Source organism: Trachypithecus francoisi, unplaced genomic scaffold (assembly GCF_009764315.1).
Source record: "Trachypithecus francoisi isolate TF-2019V2 unplaced genomic scaffold, Tfra_2.0 Lachesis_group5, whole genome shotgun sequence".
In the NCBI taxonomy this organism is placed as follows: Eukaryota; Metazoa; Chordata; class Mammalia; order Primates; family Cercopithecidae; genus Trachypithecus; species Trachypithecus francoisi.
Window position 1 is genome coordinate 131,906,263 of NW_022681470.1, and position 22,867 is coordinate 131,929,129.

Consider the following 22,867-nt stretch of genomic DNA (forward strand, 5'->3'; position numbering starts at 1 on the left):
CTTTTGACAGAGCCCCCAGCTGGTCTGAATTCCACCTCCTCACCCTCCCACTGGCTTCAAGACCCCACTTAGGTTATAGGATCCTCTCCCTCCAGGGTAGGAAAGAGGTGTGCCCTGTGCCCTCCAAGATACCCTCACACCCTGCTGTCATCTCAGGCTCTCAGCCTCCTTGGTCATACTCAACGCCCTCTGTGGCCCCAAGGTGTGGTCAACTTTGTCCTAACCACCAAGCACCTTGACCTTTCTGGTGGCCTAAGGAAGGTGGGGGAAAGAGAGCACACAGAACTATACCTCGGTTCCTCCTGCTGGGGTGGGATCTAGCGTTCTCGATCACCTGAGGCTTCCAACTAGAGAATGGCAGGTGTCAAGGCCCTGGGGAAGGCCCGTGCTGGGTGTGTTGGAAAGGCAGTCAGCTGGCTGGCGAGCAAAGTGAGGGCGAGGGGGCAGGGCGCAGTGGCTCATGCCTGTAATCCCAGCACTGTGAGAGGCCGAGGCAGGCAAATCACCTGAGGTCAGGAGTTGGAGACCAGCCTGGCCACAACATGGTGAAACCCCGTCTCTACTGAAAATACAAAAAATTAGCTGGGCGTGGCCGTGCATGCCTGTAGTCCAAGCCACTTGGGAGGCTGAGGCAGTAGAATTGCTTGAACCCGGGAGGCAGAGGTTGCAGTCAGCTGAGATCACGTCACTGCACACCAGCCTGAGTGACAGGGTGAAACTCCATCTCAAAAAAACAAAAAGTGAGGGCGAGGGTACCGGGCAAGGGCTGGCACACTGTAGATGTGAAGGCCTCCCTGGCCCTCTGTTCTCCCTTAGAGAGGATGAGTCAACCTAGAGACACCTTCAGAAAGCCAACCTCCCTGAACCACTTAAGAAGCAATTTTGTTTTGTTTGTAATAATTAAATTCCCTACTTTATTCAGATGTCCTTGGTTTTTATCTAATGTACTTAAAAAAAATTGAGGTGTGGTGGCTCAAGCCTATAATCCCAGCATTTTGGGAGGCCGAGGCGGGTGGATCACCTGAGGTCAGGAGTTTGAGACCAGCCTGACCAACATGGAGAAACCCTGTCTCTACTGAAAATGCAAAATTAGCTGGGCGTGGTGGTGCACGCCTGTAATCTCAGCTACTCAGGAGTCTGAGGAAGAAGAATTGCTTGAACCCAGGAGGCGGAGGTTGCAGTGAGCTGAGATTGTACCATTGCACTCCAGCCTGGGCAACAAGAGTGAAACTCTGTCTCAAAAAAAAAAAATTGAGGTGCCTGGCATGGTGGTGGCTCACGCCTGTAATCCCAGCACTTTGGGAGGCCAAGGCAGGACAATCGCTTGAATCCAGGAGTTCGAGAGCAGCCTGGGCAACATAGTGAAACCTCATCTCTACAAAAAATAAACAAAATTGGCCTGGCATGGTGGCATGGCCCCTGTAAGTCCCAGTTGCTCACGAGGCTGAGGTGGGAGGATTGGTTGAGCCCTAGAGATCTAGGCTGCAGTGAACAAAGATCAAATCACTGCACCCCAGCCTGAGCAACAGAGGAAGACCTTGTCTCTAAAAAGTAAATGGAAGGCCAGACGTGGTGGCTCATGCCTGTAATCCCAGCATTTTAGGAGGCTGAGGTGGGCATACAGCTTGAGGCCAGGAGTTCAAGACCAGCCTGGCCAGCATGGTGAAACCACGTCTCTACTAAAAATACAAAAGTTAGCTGTATGTGGTGGCGCACGCCTGTAATCCCAGCTACTCAGGAGGCTGAGCCAGGAGAATTGCTTGATCCCAGGAGGCGGAGGTTGCAGTGAGCCAAGATCATACCACTGCACTCCAGCCTGGGTGACAGAGTGAGACCCTGTCTCAAAAAATTAAAATAAATGGAGGCAGAAGTCACATAACATAAAATGAACCACTTTAAAGTGGGTAATTCAGGGGCATTTAATACACCCTCACTGTTGTGTAACCATTGCCTCTAATTCTAGAACATGTTCATCCCTTCCAAAGGAGACCTCGTCCTCATCAGCAGTCACTCCCCATTCCCTTCTCCAGCCCCTGGCAACCAGGAAGCTGCTTCCTGTCTCTGTGGATCTGCCTGTCCTGGACATTTCATATCAATGGAATCTCACACTGTGTGACCTTTCATGCCTGGCTTCTCTCACTCAGCATCATGTTTTCGAGTTTCGTGCACACGTGGTAGCACAGATCAGTGCTTCAGGCCTTTTTTTTTTTTTTTTTGAGATGGAGTCTTACGTGTTACCCTGTCGCCCACATTAGAGTGCAATGGCGCGATCTAGGCTCACTGCAACCTCTGCCTCCCGGGTCAAGCGATTCTCCTCCCTCAGCCTCCGGAGTAGCTGGGACTACAGGTGTGTGCCACCACACCCTGCTAATTTTTGTATTTTTAGTAGAGACGGGGTTTCACTATGTTGGTCAGGTTGGTCTTGAACTCCTGACCTCATGATCTGCCCGCCTCAGCCTCCCAAAGTGCTGGGATTACAGGCATGAGCCACTGTACCTGGCCTGCTTCATGCCTTTTTATGGCTGCATCATATTCCATTGTGTGGGTGAACCATATTTTGTTGATCCTTCATCAGCTGATGGACATTTGCGCTGTTTCCAAGGAAGGGAGTTTACTGAGTGTTTACTCTGTAGTGGGCACAGGTCTAAGGGCTTCCTCTCAACCCCTGCCCCAGTTATGAGGTCATCCTCTTAGCACCATGCTCATTTACCCATTTTGTAGTTGGAGAAATGAAGGTACAAACAGGTCCCTGAAAGAACCACAGGTCAGCTCTTTGGCCTTTATACTCTGGGGATGGAAATAGAGGCAGATACTAAGAAAGGCAAGAATTAAATACGGTAATCCCAGAGCACTTTGGGAGGCCAAGGTGGGCAGATCACCTGAGGTCAGGAGTTCAAGACCAGCCTGGCCAACGTGGTGAAACCTTGTTTCTACTAAAAATACAAAAATTAGCAGGGTATGGTGCCATGTGCCTGTAATCCCAGCTACTCGGGAGGCTGAGGCAGGAGAATCGCTTGAACCCAGGAGATGGAGGCGGCAGTGAGCTGTGACTGTGTCACTGCACTCCATCCTGGGCAACAGAGTGAGACTCCATCAGAAAGGGAAGGGGAGGGGAGGGGAAGGGAGGAGAAGGGAGGGGAAGGGAGGGGAGGGGAGGGGAGCCAAGAATTAAATATGGTCAATTCCAGGTAAGTGAGTCTCCCAGGCAGTGGGAACAGCATGTGCAAAGGCCCCGAGGTGGGAATACATAGATGTACTCAAGGGAAAGCTGGCATGGAACAAGTGAGCGGGGAGAGGAAGAGGGGGATAGATGGCAGCTGCTGGGGGGCCTGGGGGTATGGGGAAGGATCTAAGATGAACTCAGATAGGATAACAGAGAGAGATTGAGAGATGCAGGAAGAGAGAGGTAGCGAGACTGGGAGAACAAGGAAGAGATAGGGCCTCAGCATTTCAAGGCCTGGCCCCAAGTAGCCAAGGAGGCCTTGTCCTCACCAAGTCCCTGTACCCCAGACTGCTCTCTGATACCTTGACTGCATCGGCAGTGGCAACCACCATGTGCCCAGAAGGATGTCAGTACATGGTAAGTGCTCCAAAAATGTTGAGTGAATGGATGAACACAGGAATGGATGGATGGGTGGGTGCATGGTAGAGGGATGGGTGGGTGGATGAATAGGTGGATTGGTGGATGGATGAGTGGGCGGGTGGAAGGGTGGATGGTGGATGGATGGGTGGATGAGTGGATGGTAGATGGGTGGATGGTGGGTGGGTGAATGGGTGGATGGATAGGTGGATGGATGGGTGGATAAGTGGATGGTGGATAGATGGCTGTGTGGGTAGATAGGTGGATGGTGGATGGATGGATGGATGGGTGGATGGGTGGATGAGTGGATGGTAGATGGATTGGTCAGTGGGTAGACAGGTGGATGGATGGATGGCGGGTGGGTAGATGGAGGATGGGTGGATGGTGGATGGGTAGATGGTAGATGGATGAGTGGATGGTGAATGGGTGGATGGTGGATGCATGGGTGGGTGGGTAGATGGGTGGGTGGGTATATAGGTGGATGGGTGTATGTTGGATGGATGGATGGATGGGTGGATGGGTGGATGAGTGGATGAGTGGATGGTGGATGGATGGGTCGGTGGGTAGATGGATGGATGGATGGTGGATGGGTAGGTGGTAGATGGATGGGTGGATGGTGAATGGGTGAATCGTGGATGCATGGGTGGGTGGGTAGATGGATGGATGGTGGATGGGCAGATGGTGGATGGGTAGATGGTGCATGGATGGATAGATGATGGACTGATGGATGGATTGGGGATGAGTGGATGGTGGATGGGCAGATAGATGGGTGGGTGGATGGATGGATGGTAGATGGGTAGATGGGGGATGAGTGGATGGTGGATGGGTGGATGGATGGGTGAGTGGGTAGATGGGGGGATGGCTGAGTAGATAGAGGGAGAAAGACTTGACACTCAGGTTGGCTCCATGGAAGCAGCATCTCCCACCTTCCAGCAGATGACTGAGTGGTGTCTGGTGGAGGAACTTGTCCAGCCCTTCCCGAGGTCTTACCCACCCCTCTGCGGCCTCAGAAGACACCCCCAGGGTGGAGGCCGCCAAGTGGGGGCTGGACAGGGTGCTAGAAGCGTAGGCCAAACAGGGGCGGGCCGGCTGGGTACCAGATGCAGCTACCTGCCTCTGCCGCTGAGTCAGCATCACCATGGCAACTGGCCCTGCCGGATGCTTCTCTGGGCACATCCCCGTCACTGCAGCCACCACCGTCACAGCCGCCTCCTCACAGGGGGTAGGGGCAGGGGGAGCAGCTATTTTTACCCAGTTTGTGTGCAGCACTCAGGGTCCAGGGTGCTCACCTTCCCTATACCCCCTCCCTGGTTCGTGTCAGCCCTACCATCTCCTGAAGGAGATTTGGGGGGATGTTGTCACCTGGGGTGGGCATTGTGAGAACAGATGAGGGACATGTACAAGGGCTGAGTGGCTGGACTGCAGGAGAGAACAGAGCCGGGGGCAATGACAGGGAAGACTGGCCACAGCAGGGAGCCACAGAGGGTGTGCAGAGGCCAGAGGGGCACTCACAGAGGGCACAACAGGGATCCCTGTGACTCTGGGCAACCTCTACATCCCCAAAGCCTCCCCTGCCGCTTCCGGAGCATGAATAATGGTGGGAAAACAGAGGCAGGGAGAGCACTCACGGGCTCCACCTGGGCTGGCCAAGGACTCAAGCCACCCCCCCACCCTCCCTGCTTAGGATCTGGAGGCCCCTGTAATCCCCCATCTCTCCTCACCCCACGCTATGCCTCCTCCTGGATGTTCCCTTAACACACCTCAAATTCAGCTTGGGCACAGTGGCTTACACCTGTAATCCCAACACTTTAGGAGCCCGAGGCTGGTGAATCACGAGGTCAAGAGGTGGAGACCAGCCTGGCCAATATGGTGAAACCCTGTCTACTAAAAATACAAAATTAGCTAGGCATCGTGGCGTGCACCTGTAATCCCAGCTACTCAGGAGTCTGAGGCAGAAGAATCGCTTGAACCTGGTAGGTGGAGGTTGCAGTGAGCCAAGATTGCACCGCTATACTCCAGCCAGGGTGGGTGACGGAGCGAAAGACTGCCTCTCAAAAAACAAATAAACAAATACCTCAAATTCCTACCCAAGGCCTTTGCACGTGCTACTCCAGTTTTCAGGAACACCCTTCCCTGGTGCATCCTCATGGTGGCCCGGCTGCTAGTATCATGGGTCCTCTGGCCCCCTGACCCCACACTCCCCCAGCCTGCTGTCATTTGCTTTCTCACCACCTGACTTTATTTTTTATTTATTTTGAGATGGAGTCTTGCTCTGTCACCCAGGATGGAGTGCAGTGGCGCGATATTGGCTCACTGCAAGCTCTGCCTCCTGGGTTCACACCATTCTCCTGCCTCAGCCTCCCGAGTAGCTGGGACTACAGGCGCCCACTACCATGCCCGGCTAATTTTTTTGTATTTTTAGTAGAGACGGGGTTTCACTGTGGTCTCGATCTCCTGACCTCGTGATCTGCCTGCCTCGGCCTCCCAAAGTGCTGGGATTACAGGCATGAGCCACCGCGCCCGGCCCTCATCACCTGACTTTATATCATTCCTTTCAGTTGTTCCCGTCCCAAGAATGAGGGGCCACTGAGTCACCTCACAGCACATGGCCCACACCTCGCTTCGCTGGGCCCCTCTGTGAAGTTTCAGGGACAGGGCGGGGACTTGGGTTGACGGATGGCTCCAAAGGCAGGGATGACCTTCCTTTCAGGCCACAGGGCCTTGTCAGAAGTCAGCAGTCAGTGGGTGAGCCCGGCCTGGAGGCTAAGATCAGGGCCAGGAGTTATCCCACCACAGGCTCTTCCAGGAAGCCGCCTTCTCCTGGGAGCCTGCCTAGGTGCCTCCAGGCCACACCCGTGGCCCCACCTTTCTTACCTGGTTGTTTCTCTGTCTGTCTTGCTCCTAGACTTTTTTCCTCCCTCCCTCTCCCGCAGTCCCTCCCTCCAACTCACTTTTTTTTCTCTTGGTTTATTTCCAAGCCACGATATTGCTTTTCTCTTCCGCTATCTCGAATCTTTGGCCCTCCCATCAGGAGGCCCGATTTAGTACAGCCTCACCCAGAACGTTGGGGCCGTTCCCTTGGCCTCGATATACCCACTCAACAAATGGGCTTGTCCTAGAGCTTAAGGCCTACCCCTGGGAGTAAGGGGAATTCCGGTGGCGGACACCCTTCCCCATTCCCGGTTCAGGGCCCCGGCGGGGAAGGAGTTAAGCACGCGCCGTCCCTTCCCCCCAGCTCTGCATTTAATTAGCAGTCCGGTGGGGCGGCCTCGCCGGGCGGGTGGGGGAAAGGGAGGGAGCGGGTGGAGAGGAGATCGGGGCAGACGGGAGGGAGGAGAAGGGGATGGAAGAGGGGAGGGGAAGCTGAAGCAGGAGGGGAAGAGAGAGGAGGGGAGTGAGGGACGGGAGGAGAGGAGGGGGCGGGGGAACCAGCCCGGGAATCACAGCCCGCCTCGCAGGTGCCCCCGCGCCAGCCTCTTTCTTGGGGTGGAGTCCCCTCCCACACCCCCTTTTCAAGGCCGAGCCCAGCGCCTACACTAAATGTCAACTCTTCCCATTATCCGGTTGAGGAAACTGAGGCCATGCAGAGGTGGTGATGTGCCAGGTCGCAGCTCGGGGCAAACGTTTATTCGCAGGTATTTGCGCAATGGAAAACAAGCCCAAACCAGCACCGGGTCGTCGGGCGACCAGGAGGAGCCGGGAGGGGGCGGCAGTGTGGGACGCGCGCTAGCGGGCTTAGCGCCAGCCAGGCCACGCCCGTTCCCGTGCCTCAGTTTCCCTCTCTGCACAGCTCCCAGTAAACTGCTTGCAGGGCCGGCCGCCCCCGCCCCCATCCCCGCGGCCTCCAGCGCCGCGTGGGGTGGGGGCCGGACGGCCGAAGCCTCCGCGTCTACGCGGCACCACCTAGCCCTGACGTCGTCGCTGACGCCACCCGCCAGCTCGCGGCGGGGTCCGGCAGCCCCGGGAAATTAACTCTTCCACTGCTAAGGACAGCGCCCCTCCCCCTGGATTCTTCCTCCCCCTCCTATTCGGGGAGGGGCCACACGCCGAGGACCCCGCAGCTGGGCGAGGCCGGAGGCCTCAACCAGCCTCCAGGCCTCTGCCCGCGCCGTTCCCACCGCCTGGAATGCGCCTCCCGCCCCTACCCAACCCCGTGTTTACTGCGACTTCCCTCCCTTCGGCCTGGCCCTGACCCCTCCGGGGCAGGGCGTGTCCGTGTCTGGCTGCTAGTCCCGGCCCGGGGTGGGGTCCTCTCTCCCCAGCAACTCGCTGTTTCCAACTCAGTGTCTTTCCCCCCATTTTTCATTTGAGAACCATCGAAGACCAGGGAACTTATGGACGTCACCTGGCCAGGAACTGAGCGGCGCCGGCCCAGCTCCTGGGGCTCCCCGCCCCCACTCCTGTACGGAGGGGGTTGCCCAGTCTCCCGGCGGCGGAGAGGACCCCGCAGGCCCCGCCCTGCCCCAGGGGAAGTGAGAATAGGGCGCCCACCCCCGCATTCTCGCCACTTCCTCCCCGGGAGAGCTAGAGGCGAGGAGCAGGGGGGTGGCGGGAGGAAGGGGATGCGGGGGCAGCGGGAGGCGGGAAGGCGTGGGAGTTGAGGGAGTCGGCCTCGGGTGCAGCAGGCGGGGGGTCTCTCCATTATTATCCCTTATGTAGCACTTAAGGGCCCCATGTGCACGGCCTTTGGTACCACTCTGACAACTTTGGGGTCCCCCAAAGTTGCTCCTTCCTTGGGGTCCCTTCTGAATCAACGCAGACCCTGCCGGTGTCTTCCCATCCCCGCAGCATGCGGCAGCCGTCTCCTCTCCACCCCCTCTGCCGCCTGCCTTGCCCCCAATTCCACCTACTCCCCAGCTAGGGGCCCAGATCCCTTCCGCTGGCTGGGGGCCAGGTCTAGCGCCCCTCTGCACCAGTCCGGACCCCTAAACTCGCTCCGGGAGTCCCCAGTCTTGGTACAGAAATGCAGCCCAGGTGTGCAGGGCCAACTGGCTTCGAATCTGCCTTCCACATACTGAAGCCTTTCTTGGCTGACAGCCTCAGTTTGTCCATCCGAAAAAAGGGGACAAAGCATATCTACATGGCTCAGGCCTGTAATCCCAGCACTTTGGGAGGCGGAGACGGACGGATTACTTGAGGTCAGGAGTTCCAGACCAGCCTGGCCAACATGGTGAAATCCCATCTCTACAAAAATACAAAAATTAGCCGGGCGTGGTGGCCCATGCCTGTAATCCCAGCTACTCAGGAGGCTGAGGCAGGAGAATCACTTGAATCCAGGAGGTGGAGGCTGCAGTGAGCCGAGATGGCACCATTGCACTCCAACCTGGGCAACAGAGCAAGACTCCGTCTTAAAAAAAAAAAAAAAAAAAGAATACCTGGAAAATGGGTTTCTCATCTTGGCAGCATGAATACTTCTGCTCATTCGTTAATTCATCCATTCATTATTTCACGAACTCATCCATCATGCTACTTATTGCATTCATTCCTTTTTTTTTTTTTATTGTTTAAGTTCTAGGGTACATGTGCATAACGTGCAGGTTTGTTACATATGTATTGCATTCATTCCTTTACTCATTCACTCATTCATTGATTCAAACACCACAGACAGCCTGGGAGGGCGGCAGGCCACAGGGGCCCACATCTCAGTGTGGACAGACGTCAGGGGCCCACAGGACCGTGGGTGGGGACAGCCCCAAGGCTGCAAATAAACGTTTGTCCCGAGCTGCATCCTGGCATGTCACCAAACCAAACCGAAGCCTCCCCAGAGAGGCCCCCGTGGGGTCCCCTGCCCAAGAGGCAGCTGCCTGCCACCTCCCCTCCCCCTCCCCATTCAGGCACTACCCTACCCTCAGTCTGTCAGCGGGGAAATGGCTCAGTACCTAGAAAAGCCACGAGTGTGTGGTCGGATGCAGGCGAAACCCACACATCATGGTGGGGGGCGGGGGGCACCTAAAATAATGGGTTCCATGTTAACAAATCAACACGCATTCCTCAAGCGTCTACTGTGTGCTGGGCCCCACGGGACTGGAGCATCCCCCAAGTGGGTGCCTGTGGCCCCTCATGCCCTTCTGCTTGGGGCTTCCCTGCCTTTGATAAGACTCAGACATTCGAGGTCCAGTGCCAGCCCTGAATGTTCCTGAGGCGGGAATGCCTGACTTTGCTCTCATTTCATAGTTTTTTGGTTTCCTTCTATTTATAGCAAGAGAAACTGGTTTTCCATTCTTGGTGGTGACATGAAGGTTCCCCTTTGAAATATATTTACTGAAGTAAAAACAGAAAAGGGGGCCAACTTAAAGGAAAATCGTGAGACCAACCTGCAGCATGCTTCTGTATAATGACCTTGCTTCCAGTCCCCCAGAACATCACCTCCGGGCGGTGAGGACCCACCTGCCCAGCACACAGCGGGCACCCAGTAGAGCACGGTCACCAGGCGCAGTGGCTCACATCTATAACCCCAGAACTTTCAGAGGTCGAGGCAGGCGGATCACTTGAGGTCAGGAGTTTGAGACCAGCCTGGCCAACATGGAGAAACCCCGTCTCTACTAAAACTACAAAAATTAGTCGGTGTGGTGGCAGGTGCCTGTAATCCCAGCTACTCTGGTGGCTGAGGCACAAGAATCGCTTGAACCTGGGAGGCAGAGGTTGCAGTGAGCTGAGAACGCACCACTGCACACCAGCCTGGGAGACAGAGTAACACTGTGTCCAAAAAAAAAAAAAAAGCATTGTTGAATCGATGAATGATGGTATGTGAGTTTGGTCCAAAACAACCAAGAAAGAGAAAAAAAACCAAACCAACTTTTTTTTTTTTTTTTTTTTGGAGACAGGGTCTCACTCTGTTGCCCAGGCTGGAGTGCAGTGGCATGATCTCAGCTTACTGCAACCTCCACCTCCCAGGTTCAAGTGATTCTCCCGCCTTGGCCTCCCAAGTAGTAGGATTACAGGCACGCACCACCACACCCAGCTAATTTTTGTATCTTTAGTAGAGATGGGGTTTCACCATGTTGGCCAGGCTGGTATTGATCTCCTCACCTTGTGATCCACCCGCTTTGGCCTCCCAACCATCTAATTTTTATATCTTTTTGTAGAGATGGGTTCTTGCTGTGTTGCCCAGGCTGCTCTTGAACTTCTGGGCTCATGAGATCCATCTGTCTCTGCCTCCCAAAGGGCTGGGATTACAAACATGAGCCACCCTGCTCAGACTACAAACCAATTTATCTTTTTTTTTTTTTTTTTGAGACGGAATCTCGCTCTGTCGCCCAGGCTGGAGTGCAGTGGCGCGATCTCGGCTCACTGCAAGCTCTGCCTCCTGGGTTCACACCATTCTCTTGCCTCAGCCTCCCGAGTAGCTGGGACTACAGGTGACCGCCACCACGCCTGGCTTTTTTTTTTTTTTTTTTTTGTATTTTTAGTAGAGACGGGGTTTTCATCGTGTTAGCCAGGATGGTCTCGATCTCCTGACCTCGTGATCCGCCTGCCCGGGCCTCCCATCCCAAAGTGGTGGGATTACAGGCCGGCCTCTTTTTTTTTTTTTTTTTGAGACCGAGTCTTGCTCTGTCGCCCAGTGGCACGATCTCGGCTCACTGCAAGCTCCGCCTCCCAGGTTCACACCATTCTCCTGCCTCAGCCTCCTAAGTAGCTGGGACTACAGGCGCCCGCCACCGCGCCCGGCTAATTTTTTGTATTTTTAGTAGAGACGGGGTTTCACTGTGGTCTTGATCTCCTGACTTTGTGATCAGCCCGCCTGGGCCTCCCAAAGTGCTGGGATTACAGGCGAGAGCCACCGCGTCCAGCCTCTTTTTTTTTTTTTTTTTGAGACCGAGTCTTGCTCTGTCGCCCAGTGGCACGATCTCGGCTCACTGCAAGCTCCGCCTCCCAGGTTCACACCATTCTCCTGCCTCAGCCTCCTAAGTAGCTGGGACTACAGGCGCCCGCCACCGCGCCCGGCTAATTTTTTGTATTTTTAGTAGAGACGGGGTTTCACTGTGGTCTTGATCTCCTGACTTTGTGATCAGCCCGCCTGGGCCTCCCAAAGTGCTGGGATTACAGGCGAGAGCCACCGCGTCCAGCCTCTTTTTTTTTTTTTTTTAAGAGACAGGGGTATTGTTACGTTGACCAGGTTGGTCTTGAATGCTTGGCCTCAAGCAATCCTCCTGCCTCAGCCTCCCAAAGTGCTAAGATTACAGGGATGAACCACTTTGCCTGGCACAAACCAATTTCTGAAGTTGGGCTAAAGAAAGCAAATTCACCACCCTCTGATCCCCAAACCCTCTGGTTCTCCAATATCTACCTGTGAAATGGCCTAACCCAGGCCTAGGCATACAGGAAGTGCTCATTAAATGCATGCTGGATAAGTGCAGGGGTCCTGCCTGTCCTAGGGTGGGGTAGGAGGGTAAGTGGTATGGGAAGTTCTTTTCTCCTTGTGCTATAAGAGGCTTTGGAGACTGATTCTAGATGGTCAGTCAATCAACAAACACTTGACTGAACCATTCTTCTAGGCCTGCCCAGTTAGTAAAAATGGTCATAAAGCTGGCAGAGCCATGTTCAATCTGGTTCCATCAATGCTGAAGGGAGGCTGACTGTGCCTCAGTTTCCTCATCTGTAAAATGGTTTTGTGAGGCAGGATGGATCCGGTGCCAGTCCAGAGGGCAGGGCCTAGGTCCCCTCCAAGAGGCTGGGCAGACACCTGCGCTGGACTGGGGACAGACTGTGGTTCCTGCTCCTGGAGAGGGCGGAAGCCTGGCAGGAGGGGAACAGAGAGGCCTCAGCCTTCTCGGGTAACTTGATCCTCAGGAATGTATGAGCCAGACAGCGCCCCCAGCCTGAGTCTGGCGCCCTGCCCCCGACCGCCCTCCCGGGGTCCCCATCGGGGCACTTTCCCTGCAAGCCCCGCCCCTACCAGCCTAAGGGTCCTAAGCGCCGGCTTAGAGTCCTCACAAGCCCCACCTCCCCGCTGCGGGGTCTTGAGTGCCTGGCTCCACCTCATCCCTGCGGCTGCCTGCTTAACTCGTTTTTCTTTGGGGCTTTCCGATTTATCAAGGTGATTTTTTTTTTGGGTGTTCAAATAAAGACTAAAAATTAAACTGCAGCCTCAACTTACCGGGCCCAAGTGATCCTCCCACCTCACCCTCCCAAGTAGCTGGGACCACAGGCATGTACCACCATGCCCAGCTAACTTTTTTATTTTTGTAGAGAAGAGGTCTCTCTACATTGCTCAGGCTGGTCTCAAACTCCTGGGCTCAAGCAACCCTCCCGCCTCGGCCTCCCAATGTGCTGGGATTACTGGCGTGAGCCACTGTGCCCGGCCTGCAGGTTGCTATAAACAAGAAATCTCTTTGCGCTGTGGAAGGACTACAGCCGCAGCGATTCAAACCCCGGTGGCAGCGGAGCGTCAAGTTCCGTTTCTGTTTGGAGCGCAGGGTTCTCTCTGGCCTGGCCTGTACGACGCTGGGCATGTCGCGTGCCCCCTCCAGACACCGTCCTGAGAAGTGGGATAACGTCCCTCGCCACTCGTGGAGCTGCTGCTGGGATAAAGGTGAAAATGCAGAGTCCCGTACCAAGCCCTATTGTTGCCCCAATCGCATCTGCAACTTTCACTGCCTTGGGGACAAATCCCTCCGGGGCAGAGGTGGACGCCTCGGCACTCCCCTTCTCTTCCTTTGGCACTCACTGGCTTCCCAATCCAGTCTCACCTGCCTCCCCACCTTCTAGAAATGTGTCCAACTGGTTCCTGCCCTGGGGCCTTTGAACCGGCTCTTCCTACTACCGGAACACTCTGATCCCCCAGTATTTGGCAATTAGGTCCAGCTTGTCTGTCATTTGGTGTTACATCCTGGGCCACCCCTTCCAGATTACCCAACTCTAAAATATCAGCCCCCTCCATTACCATCTATGGTGGGGACACCGTTGATTCTCCTGAAAACTGCACTGGTCTGGCTCTCCCTTGGTGTGGGGGCCTACAAAGGTGCAGATGTTGGTCTCATTCATGTGTGCCCTTTCCCCTGGCTTACGGTAGGTGCTCAATCAGTGTATGTGGAGTGAATGAATGAAAGTTCTCTCTAGTTAATTGCGTGGGACTAGCTGATGGAGTTAGAGACACTCTATGCCCATATGTCCAAAGTGGCTTCAGATCTGCCCCTGAGGAACTCCCATTCTGGGAGGTCAGAGCTGGACCAACAGGTGCTGTAGGTTCAGGGCTGGGACCAACGGAAGGACAGGAATGGGGTGTCTGGGAGAGCTCTCTGGCTGGGAGAAGGAAGGAGAGGGTGGGAAAGGGAATTGAGGCGGAGCAACAGAAAATGTAAAGAAAAAGAAAAAGAAAAAGGGAGGCTGGGTGCAGTGGCTCAAGCCTGTAATCCCAGCACTTCGGGAGGCTGAGGCAGGCCGATCATGAGGTCAGGCATTCAAGACCAGCCTGACCAACATCGTGAAACCCTGTCTCTACCAAAAAATACAGAAAAAGTAGACGGGCGTGTTGGCGTCTGCCTGTAATCCCAGCTACTTAGGGAGGCTGAGGCAGGAAAATTGCTTGAACCCAGGAGGGGGAGGTTGAAGTGAGCCAAGATCAAACCACTGCACTCCAGCCTGGGCGACAGAGTGAGACTCCATCTCAAAAAAAAAAAAAAAAAAAGGAGCCATTGGGGGTGGCAAAGGCAGCTTCCCACACTTAGGGGCCAGGAGAGGCCTTCCCCATCCTGCCCTGAAGACCTCTCCATCCCCTTCTATGGAGGAGACAGAACAAGACACAGATGGGGGACAGACAGGTCTTAGCCAGATGGAAAGGATCGATGTCAGTCCTAGGGGACATGGTCAGGAAGGGTTTCTTGGAGAAGGGGGCACTGGTGGTGGGTTTTGAATGATGAATAAGGAGTTCGCCAAGAGTGTAAGGGTATTCCAAGATGAGAGAACTCAAAACCAAAGAACTGAAGTTACGTTTGGCCAAATAATACAATCATAGAAAGTATTTATTGACCCCTTACTGTTTTTTTCTTTCTGTCTTTTTTTTTTTTTTTTTTGAGATGGAGTCTCACTCCGTTGCCCAGGCTGGAGTGCAGTGGCATGATCTCGGCTCATCACAACCTCCTACTCCTGGGTTCAAGTGATTCTCCTGCCTCAGCTTCCCGAGTAGCTGGGACTACAGGCCCGCGCCACCATGCCTAGCTAATTTTTGTATTTTTAGTACAGACAGGGTTTCACTATGTTGGCCAGGCTGGTCTCGAACTCCTGACCTCGTGATCCGCCCGCCTCAGCCTCCCAAAGTGCTGAGATTACAGGCATGAGCCACTGCACCCGGCCTGACCCCTTACTATTTCTTCAAATCCAATAAAAATCGCAATACTCCACAAAGTAGGTAGGCTTATTTGCTCAATTTTCATGAAGGAAAAACAGGCTCCGAGAGGTAACAGGCCTCTGCATCTCACCTGCCTTTGGAAAGTGCTCCACTCAGCTCAGGCTGTCTCAGCCTACAATTAACCAGACCATCCCCCCAGCTGCCAAGGCTGAGGCCCAAGGTCAGGGCAGGGCCTCTGTAGGCTGCCCACTCACCCTCCTGCCTCAGGGAGAGGCATGACCCCATCTCCTCCACTCTGGCCCCACTGCACGGGGCCCAGAGAGGGGTTCCCAGGGCAGGGCTGGCTACAGGTCTGGGGGCTGGATCTTGTCCCATTAGGAATCTCTTTGTCCAGGGTAGAACCTGGGCTAGAGAGCACAGAGACCCACGGATCTAAGTATGTATCTATGTGTTTGTACCTGTGTCTGTCCATACAACACAAATATGGACACACACAGGTACACACACAGACATACACTCCAATAGGCAGACAGATACCTTCCTAACCTATCTAGAGACAGAACAAACCCACAGCCCCAGTTCCCTGCCCTGGCAATTCGGATCCCAGGCCTGCCAGGCCAGGTCTTTATTATTATTATGATGATTTAGGCAGAGTTTCGCTCTTGTTGCCCAGGCTGGAGTGCAATGGCGCAGTCTCGGCTCATCACAGCCTCCAACTCCTGGGTTCAAGCGATTCTCCTGCCTCAGCCTCCCAAGTAGCTGGGATTACAGGCATGCGCCACCATGTCTGGCTAATTTTGTATTTTTATTTATTTATTTATTTATTTTTATTTTTTTATTTTTTTTGAGACAGAGTCTTGCTCTGTCACCCAGGCTGGAGTGCTGTGGCCGGATCTCAGCTCACTGCAAGCTCCGCCTCCCGGGTTCATGCCATTCTCCTGCCTCAGCCTCCCAGGTAGCTGGGACTACAGGTGCCGCCACCTCGCCCGGCTCGTTTTTTTTTTGTAGTTTTTAGTAGAGACGGGGTTTCACCGTGTTAGCCAGGATGGTCTCGATCTCCTGACCTCATGATCCGCCCGTCTCGGCCTCCCAAAGTGCTGGGATTACAGGCTTGAGCCACCGCGCCCGGCCTTAATTTTGTATTTTTAGTAAAGATGGGGGTTTTCCATGTTAGTCAGGCTGGTCTTGAACTCCTTACCTCAGGTGATCCGCCCACCTTGGCCTCCCCAAGTGCTGGGATTACAGGCGTGAGCCACCGAGCCCGGCCTATTATTATTATTATTATTGAGATGGATTCTCACTCTGTTGCCCAGGCTGGAGTGCAGTAGCATAATCTTGGCTTACTGCAGCCTCCATCTCCCGGGTTCAAGCAATTCCCCTGCCTCAGCCTCCCCAGCAGTAGGGACTACAGGTGTGCGCCGCCATGCCCAGCTAATTTTTGTATTTTTAGTAGAGATGGAGTTTCACCATGTTGGATAGGATGGTCTTGATCTCCTGACCTCATGACCCACCACCTTGGCCTCTCAAAGTGCTGGGATTACAGGAGTGAGCCACCACACCCGGCCAGGTCTTTATTATTATTATTTTGAGACAGAGTCTTGCTCTGTTGCCCAGGCTGGAGTGCAGTGGCAAGATTTCAGCTCACTGCAACCTCCATCTCCTGGGTTCAAGTGATTCTCCTGACTTTCTCCAGAGCAGCTGGGATCACAGGTGTGCTCCCCACGCCTGGCTAATTTTTGTATTTTTAGTAGAGACAGGGTTTTGCCATATTGGCCAGGCTAGTCTTGAACTCCTGACCTCAGATGATTTGCCCGCCTCGGCCTCCCAAAGTGCTGATTACAGGTGTGAGCCACCTCGCCCAGCCTATTATTTTTTTTGAGATGGAGTCTTGCTCTGTTGCTCAGGCTGGAGTGCAGTGGCCGGATCTCAGCTCACTGCAAGCTCCACCTCCTGGGTTCATGCCATTCTCCTGCCTCAGCCTCCCAAGTAGCTGGGACTACAGGCGCCCACCACCTCGCCCAGCTAGTTTTTTTTTTTTTTGTATTTTTTAGTAGAGACGGGGTTTCACTGTGTTAGCCAGGATGGTCTCGATCTCCTGACCTTGTGATCCGCCCGTCTCGGCCTCCCAAAGTGCTGGGATTACAGGCTTGAGCCACCGCGCCTGGCGTATTTTTTTCTTTTTCTTTTCTTTTTTTTTTTTTTGAGATGGAGTCTCACTCTGTTGCCCGGGCTGGAGCGCAATGGCGCAATCTCTGCTCACTGCAACCTCTGCCTCCCAGGTTCAAGCGATTCTCCTGCCTTAGCCTCCCGAGTAGCTGGGATTACAGGCACCTACCACCATGTGCGGCTAATTGTTTTTTTCTCTTTTTTTGAGATGGAGTCTCGCTCTGTTGCCCAGGCTGGAGTGCAGTGGCACCATCTCCGATCACTGCAAGCTCCGCCTCCTGGGTTCATGCCATTCTCCTGCCTCAGCCTCACACCCAGCTAATTATTTTTTGTCTTTTTTTTTTTTTTCCTTTTTGTGGAGAACGGGGTCTCGCTGTATTACCCAGGCAGGTCTCGAACTCCTGGGCTCAAGCTATCCTCCCGCCTCTGCCTCCCTGAGAGCTGGGATTACAGGCGTGAGCCACCGTGCCCGGCTAATTTTTTTTTTTTTTTTGTATTTTTCAGTAGAGACACGGTTTCACCGTGTTAACCAGGATGGTCTCGATCTCCTGACCTCGTGATCCACCCATCTCGGCCTCCCAAAGTGCTGGGATTACAGGCGTGAGCCACCGTGCCTGGCCTAATTCATTTTCAGTAGAGACGGGGTTTCACCATGTTGGTCAGGCTGGTCTCAAACTCCTGACCTCAAATGCCTGCTTCAGCCTTCCAAGGTGCTGGGATTACAGGCAAGAGCCACAGCGCGACCAACAGGCCACCTCTCTTGGCGATGAGGACAGCCTCCCCTATGGCCCTCATGCCCCAGGGCCCAGTTGGAGGCAGAGCCAGATGAGTAATGAGGGTAGAAAAGGAGTAACGCATGCCCACTGGCCAGGCAGACAAACTGAGGCTAGAGACCACCCACACAAGCAACCTTTTGTTGCATTCGCCTTTATTTTTTATTTTTATTTTTTGAGACTGGAGTCTCACTCTGTCTCCCAGGCTGGAGTGCAGTGGCACAATCTCAGCTCACTGCAACCTCTGCCTCCTGGGTTCAAGCGATTCTCATGTCTCAGCCTCCTGAGTAGCTGAGATTACAGGTGCACACCACCACACCCGGTTAATTTTTGTATTTTTGGTACAGACGGGGGTTTCACCATTTCGGCCAGGCTGGTCTTGAACTCCTGACCTCAAGTGAGCTGCCTGCCTCGGCCTCCCAAAGTGCTGGGATTACACGCATGAGCCACCACACCCAGCCTGGCATTCACCTTTAATACCGAGTATCCATTCTATATTAGGCTATGTCAGCAGGCTCAGCATAGGCAATGTCCCTGACCTTAAGGGTCTATGGTCCACTCCATCATTCTGGTAGATTCAGAGTCTACAATAAAAGAATAAAGTCTAGGGGTGGGGCACTTCCTGAAGTCTTTGCACTGGGGGAAGGGAGTACCACGCAGAGGGCATAGCACGTGCAAAGGCCCAGAGGTAGGATTAGTCCTGCAACTGGGAGGCCAAGGATCAGAGAGAGTGAGAGGAAGGTCAGGGAAAGGAGGGTGTGAGCTCCATCCAGACAGAGGTGGGGAGCTGGAGGGGTGCATGCAGAGGCTGTAGGTCAGATCCAGAAGTCCTAAGGATCCCTTGTGAGTATTGGTGGGATGGGTCCGTCTCTCCTCCCTCACACCCCCTTCCCAGCCAGTCTTAATAGTGGCCCATTAAGCCCTAACAGCCATGATAGTGGTAACAAGCAAGTAATAATTATAGCCGGCATTCCTGCCTCATCAGCCCAGTCCCTGGAGTTGGGCACCCTCGCCCAGGACATCACAGCCCTGGCAGACCTGGGATTAAAACGTAGGCGGCGGAAAGAAGGGGCTACGCAGGGGCCTGCACTCCCAGGTTCTAGGGTTCTAAGGGTGGATGACAGCTCAGGCCTAGTCACAACCCTGGCCCTGCTGTGACTCCCAGCTAACTCTCGGGGGATGGTCACTCCACATCTCTGAGCCCAGTTTCCCATCTGTAAAGGCAGTAAGTCGGACTCCTGACTCTACAACGCACTCAGTGAAAATGATCAGGATCCAAGCGCTTCCAGCAACTTCTGGCGACCCTCCTCTCCCCTCCCCGTCTCTCCCTGAGCAATCACACGCGGGGTGGAGGGAGGGAGGGAAGAAGAGAGGGTGGGGAACGCAGACCTGCCCCACACCCCCGGCGAGCCCCCGGACACAGCCCCACCAGGCCTCCAGCCCCGAGTCCGCACAAAGCCTCTCCAGAAGGCGCGCTAGGGGAGGCGCTGGCGACACAGCAGAGCAGGCGGCGCCAAGGAGTTACTTATCCATGCGGGACCCCATCCCCCTCCAGTCCCCGAAGGCCGGCACCGCCCCCGCCCCCGCCCGGCCGGGGCCCCACGCGCGGACACGGGGCGGGGCTTCGGGGCGGGCAGGCGCCTGGTGGCCCGGGCCCATCACGCCACCCGGGACGTGCCTTGGCGGAGGCGGCGCCGGGGAGATCGGTCGTACACAGCGGTCCCGAGGCGGGGTGACCCGGCCCGGGCGCGCGGCCCGCCCCCATGACGTCAACCCACAAGGCAGCGCGCTGTTGTGCCGTTTACCGCGCGTCGCCGCGGCAACGGCTGCGGGGCGGGCGTCGGTGGCTTGGCCCCGCCCCTCCATGCAAATGAGCGACGTCACCCGCACCCAATGGCGAACGGGGGCGGTGAGCTCATCGCGCCGAGCCGAGGCTATAAGAGGGCGCACGAGCGGCGCGGCGCAGGAGCCGCCGCCAGCGGAGGGCCGGGCGCAGCGGCCGCGGCGGGCGCAGGGCCGAGCGGACGGGGGGGCGCGGGCCCCCCGGGAGGCCGCGGCCACTCCCCCCCGGGCCGGCGCGGCGGGGGAGGCGGAGGATGGAAACACCCTTCTACGGCGATGAGGCGCTGAGCGGCCTGGGCGGCGGCGCCAGTGGCAGCGGCGGCAGCTTCGCGTCCCCGGGCCGCCTGTTCTCCGGGGCGCCCCCGACGGCCGCGGCCGGCAGCATGATGAAGAAGGACGCGCTGACGCTGAGCTTGAGTGAGCAGGTGGCGGCGGCGCTAAAGCCTGCGGCCGCACCGCCTCCAACCCCCCTGCGCGCCGACGGCGCCCCCAGCGCGGCACCCCCCGACGGCCTGCTCGCCTCTCCCGACCTGGGGCTGCTGAAGCTGGCCTCCCCCGAGCTCGAGCGCCTCATCATCCAGTCCAACGGGCTGGTCACCACCACGCCGACGAGCACACAGTTCATCTACCCGAAGGTGGCGGCCAGCGAGGAGCAGGAGTTCGCCGAGGGCTTCGTCAAGGCCCTGGAGGATTTACACAAGCAGAACCAGCTTGGTGCGGGCGCGGCCGCCGCTGCCGCTGCCGCCGCCGCCGCCGGGGGGCCCTCGGGCACGGCCACGGGCTCCGCGCCCCCCGGCGAGCTGGCCCCGGCGGCGGCCGCCCCCGAGGCGCCCGTCTACGCGAACCTGAGTAGCTACGCGGGCGGCGCCGGGGGCGCGGGGGGCGCCGGGACGGTCGCCTTCGCCGCCGAACCCGTGCCCTTCCCGCCGCCGCCACCCCCGGGCGCGTTGGGGCCGCCGCGCCTGGCTGCGCTCAAGGACGAACCACAGACGGTGCCCGACGTGCCGAGCTTCGGCGAGAGCCCGCCGCTGTCGCCCATCGACATGGACACGCAGGAGCGCATCAAGGCGGAGCGCAAGCGGCTGCGCAACCGCATCGCCGCCTCCAAGTGCCGCAAGCGCAAGCTGGAGCGCATCTCGCGCCTGGAGGAGAAAGTGAAGACCCTTAAGAGCCAGAACACGGAGCTGGCGTCCACGGCGAGCCTGCTGCGCGAGCAGGTGGCGCAGCTCAAGCAGAAAGTCCTCAGCCACGTCAACAGCGGCTGCCAGCTGCTGCCCCAGCACCAGGTGCCCGCGTACTGAGTCCGCGCGCGGGGCGCATGCGTGGCCACCCTCCCCGAGGGGCGGGCTCGCGGGGGGGTGTCGTGGGCGCCCCGGACTTGGAGAGGGTGCCGCCCTGGGGACCCCCCTTCCCCCGAGTGTACCCAGGACCTCAGAGAGGGCGCGGCCCCCTGGGATCCCCCCCCGAGGGTGCCCAGGACTCGGAAGGGGCGCCCCGGACTCGACAAGCTGGACCCCCTGCTCCCGGGGGGGCGAGCGCATGACCCCCCGCCCTCGCGCTGCCTCTGTCCCCCGCGCGGCCGCCCTGTGTTGCACAAACCCGCGCGTCTCGGCTGCCACCTTGTACACCGCGCAGCGGAAGGGGGCTCCGAGGGGGCGCAGCCTCAAACCCTGCCTTTCCTTTCCTTTTACTTTTTTTTTTTCCTTTGGAAGAGAGAAGAACAGAGTGTTCGATTCTGCCCTATTTATGTTTCTACTCGGGAACAAACGTTGGTTGTGTGTGTGTGTTTTCTTGTGTTGGTTTTTTAAAGAAATGGGAAGAAGAAAAAAAATTCTCCGCCCCTTTCCTCGATCTCGCTTCCCTCTTCGGTTCTTTCGACCGGTACCCCCTCCCTTTTCTGTTTTGTTTTGTTTTGCTACGAGTCCACATTCCTGTTTGTAATCCTTGGTTCGCCCGGTTTTCTGTTTTGAGTAAAGTCTCGTTACGCCAGCTCGGCTCTCCGCCTCCTTCTTCCCCCGCCGGGGCCTGGCGGGCTGGGCGGGGCCTGGCCCGCTTCCCCCCCACACCCCCGCCTTACTCTCCTCTCTCTGCCCCCAGCTCCTCCCCTTGTTGGGAGCGAGCAGAGAGCGGACGTCCGAGACGGGCCAGCACATCTGGCGCGCAGCGAGCGCCCTCTAGACGCGCCTGGGCGCGGGACCGGCTGATGTCCAGGTTGGGGAAGGGTCTTGGCGTCTTTGACCTGCGTTTGGAACTAGCTAATGCCCCCTTGCCTTTTGGGAAGGAGAGATTTCGAGGTGGAAAGGGCACAGCCCCAGCCCAAGGCAGGAAGGAAGAGGCAGATACTTACTGAACTTGCCTGTCTGTAAAAGGGGGAGAACAGTAAAAAAACAGTAAAAAAACAGTAAAGTTGTGAAGATTAAGAGAGTTTATGTTTACAGAGCAGTGCTTGGCTTACAGTGTAAGCTTTTATTCTCGTTTGGTGGATCAGGGGATGCTGAGGCCCAGGACAAGCTGATGGACGCAGTACCAGGAGGAAGGTGGCACAGGTGGGATTTGACTGACCCAAGAGGTCTGCCTCCAGGACTGGGATTTTCCAAGTATCTCCCTGAAGTTCGCTCCTCCTCCTCCTCCCAACATCCTACTCCCCACTTTGAGGAAACCTAAGGTTCAGAGAGGTTGAGCAACTGGCTTGACACCAGACAGCCTTTTAAGGAGACTGTGCAGAGACACTCCAGCCTTGGACTCCTCACTTCCAGAGCCTTGATCCAGGCTTCCTGCTTCTCCTGCCTGCTCTGCCCTTTGTTGTTAAGACCCTACCCCTTGGGCTTCCGACTCATTGGGGGCCCTGAGGGATGTGAATATTAGTGGCCGAGGTCACACAGCAAGTAGGGCTGGTGGCCATGTGTACCTAGCCAGCCCTGTTAGGGAGGGCCACTGAAATGTACCCATTTTACAGATGAAGAAACTTGGAGAGAATGGCCACTGTCCCTTGGTCATGAAGAAAGGCCTTGCCACCAAGTTAGGTTGGGGTTGGTTTGCTTGAGACAGAGTCTCGCTGTCACCCATACTGGAGTGCAGTGGCGCCATCTAGGCTCACTGCAAGCTCCGCCTCCTGGATTCATGCCATTCTCCCGCCTCAGCCTCCCAAGTAGCTGGGACTACAGGTGCCCGCCACCATGCCTGGCTAATTTTTTGTATTTTTAGTAGAGACGCGGTTAC

The 22,867-nt window shown here is 56.1% G+C and overlaps 1 protein-coding gene across 1 annotated transcript; it reads left to right on the forward strand.

The window, feature by feature from the left end:
• The first annotated feature begins 19,741 nt into the window (after positions 1–19,741).
• On the forward strand, positions 19,742–21,637 carry JUND (JunD proto-oncogene, AP-1 transcription factor subunit). Its single transcript, XM_033200104.1, has one exon. The coding sequence runs from the start codon at positions 19,903–19,905 to the stop codon at positions 20,947–20,949; it is 1,047 nt and encodes a 348-aa protein (XP_033055995.1). The 5' UTR covers positions 19,742–19,902; the 3' UTR covers positions 20,950–21,637.
• The last annotated feature ends 1,230 nt before the right edge of the window (positions 21,638–22,867 follow it).

Excerpts from the sequence above, each read along its gene's own strand:
- JUND (XM_033200104.1), top strand. The coding sequence starts at position 19,903 with ATGGAAACACCCTTCTACGGCGATGAGGCGCTGAGCGGCCTGGGCGGC.